General features: G+C 37.7%; 1 protein-coding gene across 1 annotated transcript in view; it reads right to left on the minus strand.

Annotated features, from left to right (window-relative positions):
- Nucleotides 1-253: 253 nt before the first annotated feature.
- Nucleotides 254-21864, minus strand: part of TEX11 (testis expressed 11) — a 242760-nt gene continuing 221149 nt past the window's right edge. The window contains exons 29-30 of the mRNA XM_015104932.4: nucleotides 1207-1371; nucleotides 254-500 (exon numbers count right to left, since the gene is read on the minus strand). Coding sequence (XP_014960418.1) covers nucleotides 429-500; nucleotides 1207-1371 — 237 coding nt within the window. The 3' untranslated portion in view covers nucleotides 254-428. The remainder of the gene's footprint in view (nucleotides 501-1206; nucleotides 1372-21864) is intronic.

Here is a 21864-nt window from a genome sequence, read left to right on the forward strand (position 1 = left end):
TTTGCAACCCCATGGACTGTAGCCCTCCAGGCTCCTCTGTCTATGGAATTCTCCAGGCAAGAATACTGGAGTGGGTTGCCATTTCCTCCTCCAGGGGATCTTCTCAGTCCAGGGACTGAACATGGGTCTCCTGCACTGCAGGCAGATTCTTTACTGTCTGAGCCACCAGGAAAGCCCAATATATATATGTATATATGTTCTTTAGCATTTTGGAAAAATCATTTGTCCCTCAGAAATGAGCTGGTCACAATAGTAAAAGTCAAAATGCTTTTATTTTTGGAAAATTTCACTTTAACATGAAAACAGGGCAAGAGAAAACAGAAACACAACAGCAAGCTTGGTAAGAATTTAAACATTCAACATCTTAGAACCACACATCTTCAAGTTGCTGTCAGCTTTCCAGTGTATATACCTTGTTCCAGCAGTTCTCACTCTTCATTAAAAGCTGAGCGCTTGTTTTTTTCTAATGCTTCCACAAGCTCACTGTACAGAATATTCACCTGGGAAAGAGAACAGCAAATACATTTCTTGAGAGGAAGGGAAATGTGGGAAAGCTTCCCAGACCCATGTTGATGGCATGAGAATCTAACCTTTACCTTCTGAGACATGAAGCACCACTCTGGGGAGAACATACAGTGCTCTCTTGGGGAAAAGGGATCCTGTGACACTACGTTTAATTTTACTAGCAGCTATTATAAAAGATAAGGTACTTAAAACATAAAATATCCTTTGCTCTTATTTGATACCAAAACTTTTTCTCCATCAAGCCTCTCCTGGTGAGGTAGGGGCCCAGAAATAATTCTGCTCAAAATAATTCCTGCAGAAAATGTCTTTTTAAACAGTCACTGTTTGCAGAGAGGTCTTCCCTATGTGCACTGGTATTGACAGTGATACATCTTTCCTGAGCTCACCCTTGGCATTTTTCTTAGATTCCACTTGCTATTCCTAAATTTGCCTTGTTTGCCATTCTTCCTGGTTTTCACTAATTAAGAATTTCACTAATTTCACTAATTACTGGTTTTCAGTAATTAAGAAATTACTGTTTATAGTCCCATAACTCTTGCAGTTCATGGAACTACCAAGAGGAACAATGGTCAAGATCCTTTCCTAGTCAACAAAGGTAGGGCTGTATCCTTACTGAGAGCTACATAGAACCTCTCTATCCCCCTGAGTCATGCCATCCCCCCCAACCGTCTTCTTCCTCACCTGAGTTTCATAGGTGCTCTTGAGGGAGCCAAGGTAGTTAAGGAGACGCAGTGCCAGGCTGCACCATTTTTCAGTAGATACATACATGCGTTTACTGTACAGAAATATGCCAATATTCCAGGACTTGATCATCAGACAGAGAATCTCCATTTCTGGGTAGCCTTCCTAAAATCCAAGAACAAGAGGTTTACAGGTATTACTGTTACAATCACTGTAGCACTGATTCTATCAGAGCTGCATCCCATTATTATTAAACAATGGGTGCTCTGCCAACACCGAAGAAGAAACTCACAGCTTCTGTGAGCAATCCTGTGCTCTGGAAGAGGAGAAGAGCACCTTTAAGTTCTGTCAGCTGTAGCATGTTCTATAGCAAGACCTCATGAAGTGACATATAAACTAAAAAAGCAGTGAAGTCCTCTTGCACTGAGTTCTGTTTTTTCTGAAGCAGGAGAAAAACCTGTATCCTGTTTGGAGCCTCCCTTGTTGCTGTCCTCAGTCAATTATTTCCCTAATACCTATCTCTAATTTTCAGAGAAGCTTGTCAAGAATCAGTTTTACTGAGTCTGCAGTTTTATTGAATCTCTTAATTTTCTTGACCTGAATCAGTCCTGTGTTTGGAACAGAGCTTATATTAATCTTTATTTTTTGCATATATCGATAGAGATTTATTTTAAGGAACTGGCTCACACAACATAGGGGTTGGTTGGCAAGTTTGAAATCTGTAGAGCAGGCTAGCAGGCTATAAATTCATGTAGTTGTGATCTCGAGTCTGAAATCTGTATAAATTCACGTATAAATTCATTATGTATAAATCAACATCCTGTATAAACTCATGATGTTGTAATCTTGAGTCTGAAATCTGTAGGGCAGGCCAGTAGGCTGGAAACCCAGGCAAAATTTCTGTTAGAATCTTGAGGCAGAAATCCTTCTCCAGAAAGCCTCAGTTTTTGCTTTGAAGGTAAAAACTGATTACGGAGGGTAATCTGTTTTACTTGAAGTCAACTTATTGTAATTTAAAAATACTAATCTTTGTGTTGATGGTATCTACCTAGCTATGAATGCAGGACACATTTCTTTTTAAATTATTTTTTCTTTCATTTTATTTTTAAAATTATGTATGATAACACACGTATAGGAGACTTGGAAAATACAGAACAAAGTTACACAGAGTTCCATTATATATTACACTTATTAAGTAGATAAATTCAGATTTTTAGTTGGAGTTTCAATATCAAACTCTCAAAAATTAATAGAATGAATAGACAGAAAAGTAAAAGGATGCAGCAGACTCGAAAAGCACTATAAACCAACTCAACATAATTAAGATTTACACAATTTTCACACAACAGTAGGGTACAAATTCTATTCAAGTTCCCAAAGACTATAAACCAGGAGACAGTAGAGCATATCCAGGGACATAAAACAAGGTGCAAAAAATTCACATTCGAAAGGTTTTGAAATCATACAGTCTTTAACCACCATGGAATTATGTTAGAAATCAGTATCAAAAGACATTTGAAAATAACCCACATATGCAATGTGACATGTACCAAGAGAGACCTTTGACTTAGGCCACTGAAAGCCTCAATAAAGTTAAAAGACTGAAAAAACACAGGGTGATTGCAGAGAAGAAAACATTTAAATAGGAAATTAATATCAAAATGAGAGATTAATATCAAAGATACTTAAAAAAAACCATGTATTTGGAAATTAAATGTCCACTTTTAAATGATGGGTATATCTAAGAAGCTGTAACAAGGAAAATTAGACAGTATCTGCAACAGAATAAAAATGAAAAGAGAATTTATCAGAATTTATTGAGTGCAGCTGAAGTTGCTCAATGTAACTAAATACAACGTAGAATCTTGAATAATGTATGAGAACAAAGAATGGACACTAGCATAAAATTTTGTAAAATTTGAACAAAATCTCTAATTTAGTTAATAATATTCCATCACATGTTAAATTTTCCATTTTTTAAAACAACATAGTATTTCTTTATATTCTCAGAATTGGATTATTTTAATAGAAGTTTCAAGCCTCATTAAAATTTTTTAAATCACTAAGATAATAAGCTTTCTAGACTTTTAGCAGTAATAGTATATGCCAGAATAAATGGAATTATATTAAAGTTTTGAGTGAATGTAAATTAGAAATCTAGCATTCTACTCATACTTAGTCAAACAAGTGGAATCAAAATGTCATAGATTTTTTAGCTAGGAAAAATTCATAATTTTTCTAAAATACATACATGTCATAAATTATATATATGCATATACATATATACACAAAACCTTTTCTACTACACTTGATAAAGACTTGAGAAAGAACAAAAAGAGAAATTGGAAAATATAAACTAAATGAAATAGAACAAGTGAAACAAACTAGATAAAAATAAAAGATCATCACATAGTTCAGTTGTTTTTAAACAAGTCTGCTCATCAGAATCACATCTGGAGCTTTGGAGAAAAAAACAGTATCTGGGCATCTGTATTTTTCAAAAAATTCCAAGATAATTCTAATGTGCATCTGGATTTAAAAAGTAATTACACAAACTGATACAGCCACTATGGAAGACAGTATAGAGATTCCTTAAAAAACTAGGACTAAAACTACTATCATATGACCCAACAATCCCACTATTGGGCATATACCCTGAGAAAACCTTAACTGAAAAAGATACATGTGCCCCAATGTTTACTGTAGCACTATTTACAATAGCTAGGACATGGAAGCAACCTAAATGTCTGTTGACAGATGAACGGATAAAGAAGCTATGGTACATGTACAAAATGGAGTATTACTCAGCCATAAAAAGGAATGCATTTGAGGTGGATGAACCTAGACCCTATTTACAGAGTGAAGTTAAGTGACAAAGAAAAACAAATATCATATATTAATGCATAAATATGGAATCTAGAAAGATGGTACTGATGAACCTATTTGGAGGGCAGCAACAGAGATGGAGACATAGAGAACAGACTTATGGACACCAGGGGCGGGGAAGGAGAGGGTGGGACAAATGGAGAGAGTAGCATGGAAACACATACACTACCATGTGTAAAATAGATAGGCAGTGGGAATTTGCTGTTATGACTCAGGGAGCTCAAACTGTGGCTCTGTAACAACCTAAAGGGGTGGGATGGGGTGGGAGGTGAGAGGGAGGTTCAAGAGGGAGGGGACATACATATACCTATGGCTGATTCACGTTGATGTATGGCAGAAACCAACATAATATTGTAAAGCAATTATCATTCAATTAAAACTAAATGAAAAAAATTTAAAAAGTGATTACAGGTTTTTCTATTAAATGGTAGTTTTAGTGAAATAGAATTCTATTATTTTCTGTCAACCAATCATGATACAAAGGTATTAAATGAGTAATAGTTACATAATCACAATAGTAAAAGATGTTTATCTGTTTTCACAATCCGTAGCCAGATAAAAAATAAAATATAATCACAAGCCATAATGGAAACAAGATTAACCTAACAATACAAAATAATTACATACAATTTAGGGGGTTAAAAGCAGAGTGAGGTGGTAAGTGGAAGTGCATACAAGCACATGTTTTCATATAGCCAGCCACTCTGTCTTTGGGTTGGTACATTTAATCAATTTATATTTAAGGTAATTATCAATATGTATGATCCTAGTACCATTTTCTTAATTGTTCTGGGTTTCGTTTTTGTAGATCTTTTCCTTATCTTGGGTTTTCTGGTGCTGAATTCTCTTTTAACTTTTGCTTGTCTGGAAAACTTTTGATTTCTCCATCAAATATAAATGAGAGTCTCGCTGGGTAGAGTATTCTTGGTTGTAGGTTCTGCTCTTTCATCACTTTAAATATATCATGCCATTCTCTTCTGGCTTGTAGAATTTCTGTTGAGAAATCAGCTGATAATCTTATGGGAGGTTCCCTTATATGCTATTAGTCATTTTCCCTTTTTGCTTTTAATATCTTTGTCTTTAATTTTTGTCAGTTTGATTACTGTGTCTCGGGGTGTTCTGCCTTGGGTTTATCCTGCCTGGGACACTGTGATTCCTGGACTTAGTTGACTATTTCCTTTTCCATGTTAGGTGAGTTTTCAGCTATTTCTTTTCAAATATTTTCTCAGGTCCTTTCTCTCACTCTTCTCCTTCTGGGATCCCTGTAATGCAAATATTGATGTGTTTAATGTTGTCCCAGAAGTCTCTGAGGCTGTCTTCATTTCTATTCATTCTTTTTTCTATATTCTGCTTTGTGGCAGTGAGTGAATTCCACCATTCTGTCTTCCACGTCACTTATCCATTCTGCTGCCTCAGCTATTCTGCTATTGATTCCTTCTAGTGTATTGTCCACCTCTGTTCATTTGTTCTTTAGTTCCTGTAGGTCTTGGTAAACATTTCTTGCACCTTCTCAATTCTTTTTCTGAGATCCTGGATCATCTTCACTGTCATTATTCTGAATTCTTTTTCAGGAAGGTTGTCTATATCCACTTCATTTAGTTGTTTTTCTGGGGTTTTATCTTGCCCCTTCATCTGGGACATAACTTTCTGCTTTTTCATCATTACTTTCTATAGTGTGGTTTTTGTTTTAGACTCTGTGGGACTCTCCTCCTTTCTTCTTCTGTCTGTCCTCTGATGGAAAAGGCTAAGAGGCTTGTGCAAGCTTCCTGATGGGAGGGAGTGGTGGTGGGAAAAACTGAGTCTTGCTCTGGTGGGCAGGATCATGTTCTGTTCAGTTCGGTTCAGTTGCTCAGTCACGTCCAATTCTTTTTTGCCCCATGGACTGCAGTACGCCAGGCTTCCCTGTCCATCACCAACTCACGGAATTTACTCAAACTCATGTCCATGGAGTCAGTGATGCCATCCAACCATCTCATCCTCTGTTGTCCCCTTCTCCTGCCTTCAATCTTTCCCAGCATCAGGGTCTTTTCCAATGAGTTGGCTCTTCACATCAGGTGGCCAAAGTACTGGAGTTTCAGCTTCAGCATCAGTCCTCCCAATGAATATTCAGGACTGATTTCCTTTAGGATGAACTGGTTGGATCTCCTTGCTGTCAAGGGACTGTCAACAGTCTTCTTCAACACCACAGTTCAAAAGCACCAATTCTTTGACACTCAGCTTTCTATATAGTCCAACTCTCACATCCATACATGACCACTGGAAAAACCAAAGCTTTGACTAGACGGACTTCTGTTGGCAAAGTAATGTCTCTGCTTTTTAATATGCTGTCTAGGTTGGTCCTAACTTTCCTTCCATGGAGCAAGCGTCTTTTAATTTCTTGGCTGCAGTCACCATCTGCAGTGATTCTGGAGCCCAAGAAAAGAAGTCTGTCATGGTTTCCCCATCTATTTGCTATGAAGTTATGGGACCAGATGCCACAATCTTTGTTTCCTGAATGTTGAGTTTTAAGCCAACTTTTTCACTCTCTTCTTTCACTTTCACCAAGAGGCTCTTTAGTTCCTCTTTGCTTTCTGCCATAAGGGTGGTGTCATCTGTGTATCTTTCACTTTTATGAAGAGGCTCTTTGTTATTATTGTTCTCCAGTTTGTGGATCACCTACCTGGCAGGTATGGGATTTGATTTTACTGTGATTGTGCCCTTCCTACTGTCTCGTTGCAGCTTCTCCTTTGTCTTTGGATGTGGGGTATATTTTTTGGTAGGTTCCAGGGTCCTACTGTTGATGGTTGTTCAACACTTAGTTGAAATTTTGGTGCTCTTGTAGGAGGAGATGAACACATGTCCTTCTACTCTGCCATTGTTAACCGATTTCCGCTTTGTCTTTTAACATGGTTGATCACAAGATTTTGCGATAGCAAAAAGGATTAGTCTAAGGAGCTACTTTCACAATTCTCGTATAGGAGATGGACCACAAAGGGAGCACTTGTGTGCTCATTCCATGTTAAAACCCTTCATCTACACAAGAAGTTTCGAGCCCTTGTAAGGGGACATATGATAGAAGACCTGAGCAGCAGCTTCTTGAGAGTATCAATGACATTATCTAAGCTGTACTCTCACTCATGTGGATTTATAAAAAATTACTATGCATAAAACACTATGAGAATGAGGGTGCTAAGAGGGAGAAGACAAAGCTTTTATCCTAAATGACACATAATCCCTCTGGGGAGACATTGTATAAAGTTATCCATGTATAAAGAGGATCACAGTTACATGATTAAGGAGTAGTCAGTGACACAGGCATTAGATGCTTCAGCTCAGTCAAAGGAACGAGCATTGGGCTGCCAGTCAGAGGTCTAATTTTTCTGCTTGAAATGCCACCACTCCCACCCAGTCCTTATCCACCTGATAAAAAGTTCTACTTTTTCTTCAAATTAACAAGCAAAGTTATTCCTTTCTCTGTTCCCACAGCAAGCTTTACATTCCTCTAATACAACTTATATCACATTGTTTTTAAACTGTGCATTATGTATCTCCTCTACCAGGTTGAGCTCCTTGAGTACAGGGAACTTTTCTTGTTCATCTTTGTATCCTCAGGGTCCAACACTGTGCCAAGCACATAATAAGGGCACAATACATATTTGCTAAATGAATGAACAAATCAATCAACATCCAGTCAAATGCTACCTCCTCTTAGGCTTTCCCTGACTCTCCACAATGAATACATATGTACCACTTTGTTTCTATGACACTTTGTTCACAGCACTACAGCAGCACTTACAACCTGTATTGTCTGTCTCCTCCACTAGGCTGTGCTGTGTGCTTTGTTTAGTCACCCAGTCATGGCCAACTCTTTGCGACCCCATGGACTGTAGCCCGCTACGCTCCTCTGTCCATGGGGATTCTCTAGGCAAAAATACTGGAGTGGGTTGCCATGCCCTCCTCTCAGGGGATCTTCCAAACCCACTAGGCTGGGAGTTCCTTACAGACAGAATGTCATCTACCTTTGCATATTCACAACCTGACACATGACCACGTTGTGATTTTTAACTGATTAACTGAACAATGACCAAACAAATAGACATGATCTTAGGGCAGATGCACAGGTGATCTAGCTATAGAGACGTTATATGAAATATCCAGAACAGGCAAATCCAGAGAGACAGCAGATTGGTAGCTGCCAGGAGCTGGGGGAGGAGGGAATTGGGAGTGACTGCTAATGGTTATGGGACTTCTTTTCAGGGTGATGAAGATGTTTTGGATTTAGATACTAATGATATTTGCAGGATTTTGTATATATACTAAAACCTACTGAATTGTAGACTTTAAAATTGTGAATTTTATGATAAATGAATTGTATCTCAACTTAAAAACATATATACAGAGAAAGAGATGGGCATTTCACGTGGGCAGAACTCAATCAATAAAGACTCAGAATGTGTTTGAGTCTGAGGGGGACTAATGGCCATTTGGCCCAAGCAGACAATTGACGTAGGGAAATTAATGGGAAATAAGACTGGAAATGTAGGATGGGGCTACCTAAGCACTTCCTAGATGCTTTTCCTTAAAACATTAGTGTCATGAAAAATGTTAACAGATGGTGTATAAAAATAGAGTTCTTTAGTCAAATACATTTTGGAAGTACTACATTCTATATATAACCTCTTGGAGCATTATAATGAACATTAGTTCATTAAAAGTTTTAGGAAGTTTTACAGTAATGAAACTATGTAACTTTGTTTAATCCAGAGTATGTAGATCATTTACTAACATATTGTGGAAGTTAGTTTGTAAAACATTGGGCTGGAATGTTAAAGGTTTTGCATAACAGGCTACAGATTTTGAAATTTATTCTGCTGGCAATGAAAACTCACTGAAACTTTCTGAGAAGGAAAGTTATATGATAAAAGTGGAGTTTTAATAAGACTGAAATGATAATGGTATTTAGAACAGACCTGAGTGTGAGAAAACAAATACAGTGAGACTAAATGGACTTGTAAGAGACAAAGTATGAAGTGATGAGGGTCAGAACTAGAATAGTGACAATGGAAATGGAAAAACGTAAGAAAAGTTCTAAAGGAAGAATCAGTATAATTTGGTTTGATATGGGGAATGGAAGATAGGTCAATTAAAAATGGCTTAAAGTGTATAGTTTGAGTGGCTGAGAGAAAGCTGATACCACTAAAAGAAGAAATTGGAATAAAGTGTTTCTGGGGATAAGGGATCAAGATAATGTTAAGTTCTAATTTAACCATGCTGAGACTGAGGCAACTTTGGAGATATGTAGGCTGTTGCAGATATGGACTGGAACTCAGTTTGGAGAATATCAACCCACTTAAATGACAGATTATAGAATATGGAGAAGGAAAGAGTAGAGAATATTAGAAATGTTCATAGTTGGGTGATAAGAAGAAAGAGGTAACACAGAATAGTGATGAGAAAATAAAGGACAAAAGAAAAGACAATTTCAGTAAGGAGGCAGTGGTTAATGAAGGCCGGGATAAAGAAAGAGGTCATCAAATTTGTCTAGGAGATAGCAACTGGTGGCCTTGTATAGTGTGGTTAGCAGTATGGAGAGTGATGCAAAGAGTGACTCAAGATGAGGACAGACAGGTAGGCAGGCCCTTGTAGGTCATGTTCAGGATTTTGGTTTTTAAGAGCAATGGGACACTACTGAAGGAGATTAAGCAAGGTCATGTATTTGAAAATTTAAAAGATCACTCTGGTTGCTAGATGGAGAGATGAAGAAAGCAAGAGATGGTAGGAGACCAGCTAAAAGTTTCCTGTAGTAGCCAAGGTAAGAGATGATAACCTGAACTAGGTTGGTGATGGTGGAAGATAGGAAAAAATGAATGGCCACAATATTTAGGAGGTAGAATTGACAGGACTTAGTAATAGAAATGGGAGTGAGGGAGGAGTTGAGGATAACTCCTAGATGTCTAGCTTGGGTAACAGGAAGAATGACAGTGCCATTCAACGAGTTAGGGAACTGGAAGAGTTTTATTTGCATTTTCATTTGCATTACTACCCTCCTGTTCAGCACTGCTCAGGCGAACCATTAATCTTCAACAAAGAAATGCATCTATGCAGCTACTCACCCCAATGCAACACAGGCTTGCCTATGGTAATATACAAACCAACTCCAGCAAATAGAGGTGTTTGCACTTATGACTTTCTCACGCTCATATCTGAAGCCAGTTTTCTCTGTCCTTAAGATCTTAATAAATATAGCGATCATAAATATCTCTAACAAAATTGCAGATGTTCTGGAACACAAATGCCATCTTTTCAAGTTCTCTTCAGGGGTCCTGAAGTATATCAGCTTTATTGAGATATAATTCACATACCACTATTTAAAGTGTACAATTCAACAGCTTTTAGTATACTCACAGAATTCTGTCACCACTACCACAACCAATTTTAGAATATTTTCATCCCCCTGAAAGGAAACAACCGTGCCCATCAGCAGTCAATACCCATAAATTGGACTTCCCCAGTGGCTCACAGTATAGCGTCTGTCTACAATGCAGGAGACACAGGCTCGATCCCTGGGTCAGGAAGATCCTCTGGAGAAGGAAATGGCAATCCACTCCAGTACTATTGCCTGGAAAATCCCATGGACAGAGGAGCCTGGTAGGCTATAGTCCATGGGGTCGCAAAGAGTTGGACATGACTGAGTGACTTCACTCACTTCACTCACCCATAAATCGGACCATTCTGGACATTTTGGATAAATGTCCTAAGTCACACAGTATGCAGTCCTTTATGATTGGCATCTTTCATTCAGCATAATGTTTTCAAGGTCCATGTTGTAGCATGTATCAACACTTCATTTTTTTAATGGCCATATGACATTTTGTTATCCATTCATCAGTTGGTAGACATTTGGGTTGCTCCCATTTTTGGCTATTATGAATAATGCTGCTATGAACATTTCTATATAAGTCTTTGTTTAGCATTTGTTTTAATTTTTATGGGTATATACCTTGAAGTAAAATTACTGGGTTATGTGGTAACTCCATGTTTAACCGTCTAAGGAACTTAGCCAGACTGTTTTCCAAAGCAGCTGTACTACTGTAGAGTAACACAGTGTATGAGATCACCAATTTCTTTACATCCTTGTCAATATTTATTATTAAGTCTTTTTTATTATACCCATCTTAGTGGGTACCAAGTGGTAGATCACTTTTTTTTTGATCACTGTGTTCTGATGTGCCTATCTCTGATGACTAATGATGTCAAGAATCTCTCATATGTTTACTGGTCATGTGAATATGTTCTTTGGAGAACTGTCTATACACATCCTTTGCCCATTAAAAAATTTATTTGTTTTCATATTATCAAATTGTAAGAGCTCTTTCTATATTCTAAGTACAAGTCCTTTAACAAATGTATGATTTCCCAACATTTACTGCCCTTCTGTGGGTTGCCTTTTCGCTTCCTTGATGGTCCGTCACAGAAAAATTTTAATTTTGCTATTATCTAATTAAATGATTTTTAAAATTTTATTGCTTGTGCTCTTGGTGTCAAGCAATAAAACTGAACATGGAACAACAGACTGGTTCCAAATTGAGAAAGGAGTATCTCAAGGCTGTATATTGCCACTCTGCTTATTTAACTTGTATGCAGAGAATATCACGTGAAATGCTGGGCTGGAAGAAGCACAAGCTGGAATCAAGACTGCAAGGAGAAATATCAATAACCTCAGATATGCAGATGACACCACCCTTATAGCAGAAGTGAAGAAGAACTAAAGAGCCTCTTGATGAAAGGGAAAGAGGAGAGTTAAACAGCTGGCTTAAAACTCAACGTTCAAAAACTGAGATCATGGCATCCAGTCCCATCACTTCATGGCAAATAGATGGGAAAACGACAAAAACAGTGAGAGACTTTATTTTCTTGGGCTCCAAAATCAGTGTAGATGGTGATTGCTGCCATGAAATTAAAAGATGCTTGCTTCTTGGAAGAAAAGCTATGACCAACCTAGACAGCACATTAAAATGCAGAGACATTCATTACTTTGCTGACAAAGGTCGATATAGTCAAAGCCATGGTTTTTCCAATATTCACGTATGGATGTGAGAGTTGGACCATAAAGAAGGCTGAATACTGAAGAATACTTTTGAACTGTGGTGCTGGAGAAGACTCTTGAAAGTCCCTTGGACTGCAAGAAGATCACATCAGTCAATCCTAAATATTCATTGGAAGGACTGATGCTGAAGCTGAAGCTCCAATACTTTGGCCACCTGATGTGAAGAGCCAACTCATTGGGAAAGACCCTGATGCTGGGAAAGATTGAAGGCAGGAGGAGAAGGGGATGACAGAGGATGAGATGGTTGGATGGCATCACTGACTCAATGGACATGAGTTTGTGCAAGCTCCAGGAGATGGTAAAGCACATGCTACCATGTGGACTGGCATGCTACAGTCCATGGGTTCACAAAGAGTCAGATATGACTGAGCGAGTGAACAACAACAATGACAAAGGAGGCATAATATATAATGGAGAAAAGGAGTCTTTAGCAAGTGGTGTTGGAAAAGTTGGACAGCTACATGTAAATCAGTATTAGAACACTTCCTCATACTATATACAAAAATAAACTCAACATGGTTTAAAGACCTAAATATAAGACCTGACACCAAAAAACTCCTAGAGGTTAACATAGGCAAAATATTACCTGACATAAATCATAGCAATGTTTTCTTTGGTCAATCTTCCAAGGCAAACAAAGTAAAAACAAATTATAAGGAAAACATCAACAAAATAAAAAGACAACCTACAGAATGACAGAAGTTATTTGCAAATAATTCAACAAACAATGGTTTAATATCTGAAATATAAAAACAGTTTATATAATTCAATATCAAAAAGTGCAATAGAAATTGTCAGAAAACTTAAATAGACACATCTCCAAAGAAGATGTACAGACAGCCAATAGGCACATGAAAAGATGCTCGAGATCATTAATTACTAGAGAAATGCAAATCGAAACCACAATGAGTTATCATCGGTCAGAATGGCCATGATCAATAAGTCTACAAATAATAAATTCTGGAAAGGGTGTGGAGAAAAGGAGACCTTCCTACACTGTTGGTGAAGATGTAAACTGGTGGCACCACTATGGAAAACAGTATGAAGTTTCCTTAAAAAACTAAAAAGAGAGTTATCATATGATCCAGCAGTATCACTCCTAGGCATATATCTGGAAAAGATGAAAACTCTATTTTGAAAAGATACATACACCCTAATGTTCATAAACAACATTATTTACAATAGTCAAAACAAGGAAACAACTCAAGTGCCCATTAACATAAAACTGGCTTAAGAAGATGTGGAATACATACATCCAACAGAATATTAGCTATAATGCAATTTGCTGCAACATGGATGGACCTAGTGAATATCATACTAAGCGAAGTAAGTAAGACAAATACATGTGGAAGGTAAAAAATAAAACAAATGAATCTACATACAAAACAGAAACAAACTCATAGACATAGAAAACAAACTTGGGGTTACCACAGAGGGAGGAAAGGGGGGATAGATAAATTAGGAGTACTGGATTAATGGATACAGATTACTATAGATAAAATAAATAAGTACAAGGTGCTACTGTATAGTGCAGGGAACAATATTCAATATCTTATAATATCTGAAATTAACACAATATTTTAAGTCAACTAAACTTCAATTTAGAAAAGAGAGACTGAAGGGAGAGGTTCAAAAAGGTAGCATAGGAAAACCATGAACACAGTTCCTCTTATGAACACAACAAATTTATAGCTATATTTGGAATGATTTTCCTTTGAAAAAGATCTGAAAACTAGATGGACAGCACCTTCACAAACAAAAGATAAAGGAGACACTTTGAAACAGGTAGGAGAGGCAGAGACATGGTCTTGCCTGGGATTCCACTCTAGGAGCAGTGACCTACAGTTGTGAGGGATACCCAAATATGGAATTTTCCTTTGAGGAGTGAAGAGATTGAACCCCAGAACAGGCACCTCAACCCCTGGATCCAGCAACAGAAAGACAAGATCCTAAAATGTCTGGTTTTATGGCAATGACGACCCTGTATGCAAGACAGGGAAAGAGACACAGATGTGTATAACGGACCTTTGGACTCAGAGGGAGAGGGAGAGGATGGGATGATTTGGGAGAATGACATTCTAACATGTATACTATCATGTAAGAATTGAATCGCCAGTCTATGTCTGACGCAGGGTGCAGCATGCTTGGGGCTGGTGCATGGGGATGACCCAGAGAGATGTTATGGGGAGGGGAGGTGGGAGGGGGGTTCATGTTTGGGAACGCATGTAAGAATTAAAGATATTAAAATTTAAAAAATAAAAAGCTAAAAAAAAAATCAATGGGGATTAAGAGTTCCAGGAGAATTGAAGAACTATAGGGAATGAAGAACCTGCATTTAAATGGTTCATAGACAATCCCATTCACACTGAGATCCAGAGGAAAAGCAACAGTTTGAAAAGCACTTAAAGTAAGGGAGACCTACTTACTGATCTTGCAGCAGCTACTAGAGAGGCAGAAATTTCCTGAGACTTTCTTTAGGGACAGAAGCATTGGCTGTCACCGTTTTTGCAATAATATCCTAAACTGCTGGTGACTGAGCTGGTAGGTGCCATTTTTTGTGTCCGCTTTCTAGCCTGGTTACACAATTGTACATGCTCTGCACACCCTACACAACAACCTGGCTGGGTGAGCACCCTGAGCACTTGCCTACCTCACACAACAGCTGTACTATACATGGACTGGGTGAGAACACTATCCCCCCCACCCCCACCCTCCTGAGTACAGCAGTTGCAATGCAGTGAGATCAGGCAGTTATCCTGTGCTCTCCACCTGCACAGCAATCTTACCACAGCTGGGCCAGGGGAGCACCAGGAGTCCACCCCCATATAATAATTGTTCTTCAACCAGGTCAGCATGCATCCCATCTTCAGTCTTCCACGCAACAGCTGTGCTACAACTGAGGGCATAAGCACACACACTTTGCCTCACTCTCCCCATTAGCAGCTGTGGCCCCACAAAAACCCACATAAGGGACATCTCTTTAGTGCTTGGCTCTGAGTCCAGGGAAGGATGTGTTTCCAGGCTCCATAGATCATCTATTATACAAGAACTCTAATTCAAGACCAGGAGAGGTAGCTATTTTGCCTAATATATATAGATAAGCATAGCATCTTGCCTGGAAAATCCCATGGATGGGGAAGCCTGGTAGGCTACAGTTCATAGGGTTGCAAAGAGTCGGACACGATTGAGCAATTTGACTTCATTTCACTTCACTTCAAGCATAGAGTCATACAAAATGAGGATATAGAAGAATATGTTCCAAGCCAAAGACCAAATCCCCAGAAAAAGATTTTAATGAAAAGTACTTAAACAATCTACCTTATAAAGTGTTCAAAATAATGGTTAAAAAGATGCTCACCAAACTCAGGAGAATAATAGAGAAGAAAATATTACTATAAGAAAGAACCAAACAGAAGTTATAACTGAGCTAAAAATGCATTTCAGGGATTTAACAGCAAATTAGTGAGCTGGAAGATAAAGTAATGGGAATCACTTAGAGCAACAAAATGAAAAAAGAATTTAAAAAGTGAATTTTTAAAAAGTAAAGATATTTTAAGGGACCTCTTGGATAACATCAAGAATATTATTAGTCACATTAAAGGGGTCCCAGAAGGAGAAGAGAGAGAAGGGCCGGAAAAATTACTTGAAGAAATAATGGCTGAAAACAACCCTCATCTGGGAGAGGAAACAGATATCTAGGTCCAGAAAACCCAGAGAGTTACAAATAAGATGAACCCAAAGAAAACCACACCAAGATACAGTATAGTTAAAATGGTAAAAGTTAAGGATAAAGAGAGAATCTTATAAGCAGCAAGAGAAAAAAACAACTTATTACATTCAAGGAAAACCACCTAAGACTATCAGCAGATATTTCAGCACATAATTTACAAGTCAGAAGGGAGTGGCAAGACATATTGAGAGTGCTGAAATGTAAAAAATTTTCAACCATGAATTTTCTACCCAGCAAGGTTATCACTCAGAATTGAGGGAGTAATTAAGAGATTTCCAGATAAGCAAAAGCTTCAACTCTTTTAGGAATTCATCACTAAGCATGCCTCACAAGAAATGTTAAAGGAATTTCTCTAAGCTAAAAAAAGGCAGTAATTGATAATAAGGAAACATATAAAAGTAATACTCTCACTGGAAAAAGGTAAATGTATATAGTAAAAGTAGTAGATCAATCACATATGAAGGTTAAAAGACAAAAGCAGTAAAATTAACTATAATCACAATATTTAGTTAAGGGATGCATAAAGTGAAAATATATAACTGGTGCCATCAAAAATATAAAACTTGTAAAGGATGGAGCAAAAATGTAAGCTTTGGGATGAGTTTAATGTTAATTTACTATCAACTTATAAGAAACTGGTATATACACAGACTGTTATATGTGAACCTCATGGTAACCACAAAGAAAAAAATTATAGGAAACACTCAAAAGAAACATTAAAGAAAGCCACTAAAGCACAAAGGAAGAGAGAAAGAAGAAAGGGACAGAGAGAAACTACAAAAAGAAATAGGAAATAATTAACAAAACAGCAGTAAGTACATACCTATCAATAATTACTTTAAAGGTAAGTGTGAAACACTCACAATCAAAAGACACAGAGTGGCTGAATAGATTGAAAAACAGAAACTATCTACATGCTATCTACAAGTGATTCACTTTAGAACTAAGGACATACACAGGCAGTGTGAAGGGATGGAAAAAGATATTCCATGCAAAAGAAACCAAAGAAAGGTAGTGTAGCTATACTCAAATCAGACAAAACAAACTTCAAAATAGAAACTATAATAAAAGAAAAAGACGGGCACTACATAATGATAAAGAGGTCAGTTCAGAAAGATATAAAGCACGTTATAAGTATATGCACACCTAAAATATGTAAATCAAATATTAATGAACCTAAAGGAAGAAACTGAAAACAATCCAATAATAGTAGGGGATTTTGACACCTCACTTACAGCAAGAGATGGATCATCCAGACAGAAAATCAATGAGAAAATATTGGTCTTAAATGACACATTAGTCCAATGGATTTAACAGACATGTAACACTCCATCCAAAAGCAGCAGAATAGTCTTCTCAAGTGCACATGCAACATTCTCCAGGATAGATCACATATTAGGCCATAAAACAAGTCTCAATAAATTTAAGACTGTAATCATATCGTGTCTATTCTGACCATGCTGCTGCCGCTGATGTTGTTAAGTCACTTCAGTCATGTCTGACTCTGTGCAACCGCATAGATGGCAGCCCACCAGGCTCCTCTGTCCCTGGGATTTTCCAGGCAAGAATACTGGAGTGGGTTGCCATTTCCTTCTCCAATGCATGCATACACGCTAAGTCGCTTCAGTTGTGTCTGACTCTGTGCGACCCCATGGACAGCAGCCCACTAGGCTCTTCTGTCCATGGAATTCTCTAGGCAAGAATACTGGAATGGGTTGCCATTTCCTTCTCCATTATGACCATAAGACCATAAAAAACTCAAGATCAATTACAAGAAGAAAACCAGAAAAACCACAAAGATGTGGGTATAAAACAACATGCTACTGAAAAACCAACTGGCCTTTGAAGAAATCAAAAGAGAAGTCAAAATATACCAAAAAACCCCTATAAATATTACATACCAAAATCTATGGGATAGAGCAAAAGTTGTTCCAAGAGAGAGGTTCATAGTGATACAGGTCTACCTCAAGAAACAAGAAAAATCTCAAATAAACAAACTAAATTTACATGTAAAGAAACCAGAGAAGAACAAATGAAACCCAAAATTAGTGGAAGGAAGGAAATAATAAAGATCAGAGCAGAAATAAATGAAGTAAAGACTAAAAAGATAATAGAAAAGATCAACACAGCCAAGAGCTGGTTCTTTGAGAAGACAAACAAAATTGACAAGACTTTAGTTTACAGTAACCAAGAAAAAAAAGAGGACTCAAATAGATAAAATCAGAAATGAAAGAGTAAAAGTTATAATTGATACTACTTAAACACAAAGGATCATAAGAGAATAATATGAACAATTATAAGTCAACAAATTGGACAACCTAGAAGTAATGGGCCAATTCCTAGAAGCATACAACCAACCAAGACTGAATCATGAAGAAATAGAAAAACTGAATAGACCAATTACTAGTAAAGGAGATTAGGTCAGTAAGAAAACACCTCTCAACAAACAAAAGTTCAGGATGGAATGGCTTCCCTGGTAAATGCTACCACAAATTAAAGATTTATTACTTATCCTTCTCAAACTCTTCCGAAAAATTAAAGAAGAGGGAACATTTTCTAATACATTTTATGAGGCCAGCATTACCCTGATACCGAAACCAAACAAGACCACCACAAGAATAGAAAATTACAAGCCAATATTGTTGATGAACACAGATGCAAAAATTCTCAACAAAACAGTAGCAAACCAAAGTTAACAATTCATTAAAAGAATCATACCCCATGGTTAAGTGGGATTTATTCCAGGGATGCAAGGATGGTTCAACATCTGCAAATCAATCAACATGATGTACTATATAACAAAATGAAGGATTAAAAACTACATCATTATCTCAGTAGACACAGAAAAAGCATTTGATCAAATTCAACATCCACTTATGATGAAAGCTCAAAAAAGTGGGTAGCAAGGAAATGTGCCTCACATAATAAAAGCCATATATGATAAAACCATGACCTTAGTTTTCTGAATACTGAGTTTTTTAAAAAATACAGAACAGTTTATTTGGAATCATAAAAGTGCACACAGATGCTTAAAACAAAAAATAAAGTGTTTGAAGGACAGACCTGCTGACTTGGGGTCTCTAACTGTGTTCCCTATGCTGGTCCACTCAGGCTGTCATAATAAATATTGGGACTGGGTGGCTTAAGCAGCAGAAGTTCATTTTCTCACAGTTCTGAAGGCTGGAAGTTCAAGATCGAGGTGGCAGAAGGTTCCCTTGGAGGGCAGGACTGGTTCCTTCTGAGGCTCCTGTCTTCCCCAGCTTGTGGACGGCTGTCTTTGCCTTGCGTCCTCACATGACCACCCCCTGGGCTTGTGAGCATCCAGGCTTCTGAATACTGAGTTTTAAGCCAACTTTTTCACTCTCCTCTTTCACTTTCATCAAGAGGCTCTTTAGTTCTTCTTCAATTTCTGACATAAGGGTGGTGTCATCTGCATCTCTGAGGTTATTGATATTTCTCCCAGCAATCTTGATTCCAGCTTGTGCTTCTTCCAGCCCACCGTTGCTCATGATGTACTTTGCATATAAGTTAAATAAGCAGGGTGACAATATACAGCCTTGACGTACTCCTTTCCCTATTTGGAACCAGTCTGTTGTTCCATGTCCAGTTCTAACTGTTGCTTCCCCACCTGCATACAGATTTCTCAAGAGGCAGGTCAGGTGGTCTGGTATTCCCATCTCTTTCAGAATCTTCCACAGTTTACTGTGATCCACATAGTCAAAGGCTTTGGCATAGTCAATTAAGCAGAAATAGATGTTTTCTGGAACTCTCTTGCTTTTCTGATGATCCAGCGGATGTTGGCAATTTGATCTCTGGTTCCTCTTCCTTTTCTAAAACCAGCTAGAACATCTGGAAGTTCACGGTTCACGTATCGCTGAAGCCTGGCTTGGACAATTTTGAGCATTACTTTGGTAGCGTGTGAGATGAGTGCAATTGTGCGGTAGTTTGAGCATTCTTTGGCATTGCTTTTCTTAGGGATTGGAATGAAAAAAGACCTTTTCCAGTCCTGTGGCCACTGCTGAGTTTTCCAAATTTGCTGGCATATTGAGTGCAGCACTTTCACAGCATCATCTTTTAGGATTTGAAATAGCTCAACTAGAATTCTGTCACCTCCACTAGCTTTGTTCGTATCGATGCTTCCTAAGGCCCACTTGACTTCACATTCCAGGATATCTGGCTCTAGGTGAGTGATCACAACATCATGATTATCTGGGTCATGAAGATCTTTTTTGTACAGTTCTTCTATGTATTCTTGCTGCCTCTTCTTAATATCTTCTGCTTCTGTTAGGTCCATATCATTTCTGTCCTTTATTGAACCATTGAAATCACTGAAGATGGTGATTACAGCCATGAAATTAAAAGATGCTTACTCCTTGGAAGGAAAGTTATGACCAACCTAGATAGCATATTAAAAACCAGAGACATTACCTTGTCAACAAATGTCTGTCTAGCCAAGGCTATGGTTTTTTCCAGTAGTCATGTATGGATATGAGAGTTGTACCTTAAAGAAAGCTGAGCACCGAAGAATTGATGCTTTTGAACTGTGGTGTTGGGGTCCCCTGGACTACAGGGAGATCCAACCAGTCCATCCTAAAGGAGATCAGTCCTGGATGTTCATTGGAAGGACTGATGCTAAAAGCTGAAACTCCAATACTTTGGCCACCTGATGAGAAGAGCTGACTCATTTGTAAAGACCCTGATTTTGGGAAAGACTGAAGGTGGGAGGAGAAGGGGATGAAAGAGGATGAGATGGTTGGATGGTATCACCGACTCAATGGACATGAGTTTGAGTCAACTTCAGGAGTTGGTGATAGACAGGGAGGCCTGGCATGCTGCAGTCCATGAGGTCGCAAAGAGACACGGCTGAGCAACTGAACTGAACTGATGACAAAACTACAGTTAACATCATATTCAATAGCAAAAAGCTAAAAGCTTTTCCTCTAAGATCAGAAACAAGACAAGGATGTCCACTCTCACCTCTTTTATACAACATAGTTTTGGATGTCCAGAGCATCTAGGCAAGAAAAAGAAATAAAATTCATCCAAATCAGAAAGAAAGAAGTAAAACCCATGATTTGCAGATAACATGATACTATATATATAGAAAACCCTGAAGATTGCATCAAAAAACTGTTGGAACTAATAAATGAATTCAGTAAAGTTACAGAATAAAAAATTAATATGCAGAAATCTGTGGTATTTCTATATACTAATAATAAACTATCAGAAAGAGAAATTAAGAAAAAAATCCTATATACAATTGCATTAAAAAGAGTAAGATACCTAAAAACAAATTTAACCAAGGAAGTGAAAGAACTGTACCCTGAAAAATATAAGATCCTGATCAAAGAAACTGAAGATAAGCAAATCCATGCTCATAGATTGGGAGAATTAATATTGTTAAAATATCCATAGCACCCAAGCAATCTTCAGATTCAATGCAGTCCCTGTCAAAATTCTAATGGCATATTTCACACAACTGGAAAAAATTTTAAAATTTGTTTGGAACCACAAAACTATCCTGAATAGCCAAAACAATCTTGAGAAAGAAGAACAAAGCTGGAGGTATAGCACTTCCTGATTTCAAAGTATACAATAAAGTTGTAATAAATAGTATGGTCCTGGAACAAAAAGACACACCAATCAGTGCAACAGATTTGACAGCCTAGTAATAATTCACCCATATAGATATTTTTGGCTTCTCTCATAGTTCAGTCGGTAAAGAATCTGAGAGAGTCATTTCCTAGGCAGGTTGATAAGAAATCTAGGAGTTCCCAAGGAGACAGGGGTCTGGAATTCTCAAAGAGGAAGAAAGGACAAACTTTTCTTTCCTCTACATTCCTTAGGATTATGTATCCTGCCTGAGGACAGTCTCTGGATTAAACCTGGTTAATCCTGTTGAGAAGACTCTACACATGGACATCACCAGATGGTCAATACCGAAATCATACTGATT

This window comes from Ovis aries, chromosome X, assembly GCF_016772045.2.
Source record: "Ovis aries strain OAR_USU_Benz2616 breed Rambouillet chromosome X, ARS-UI_Ramb_v3.0, whole genome shotgun sequence".
Taxonomy (NCBI): domain Eukaryota; kingdom Metazoa; phylum Chordata; class Mammalia; order Artiodactyla; family Bovidae; genus Ovis; species Ovis aries.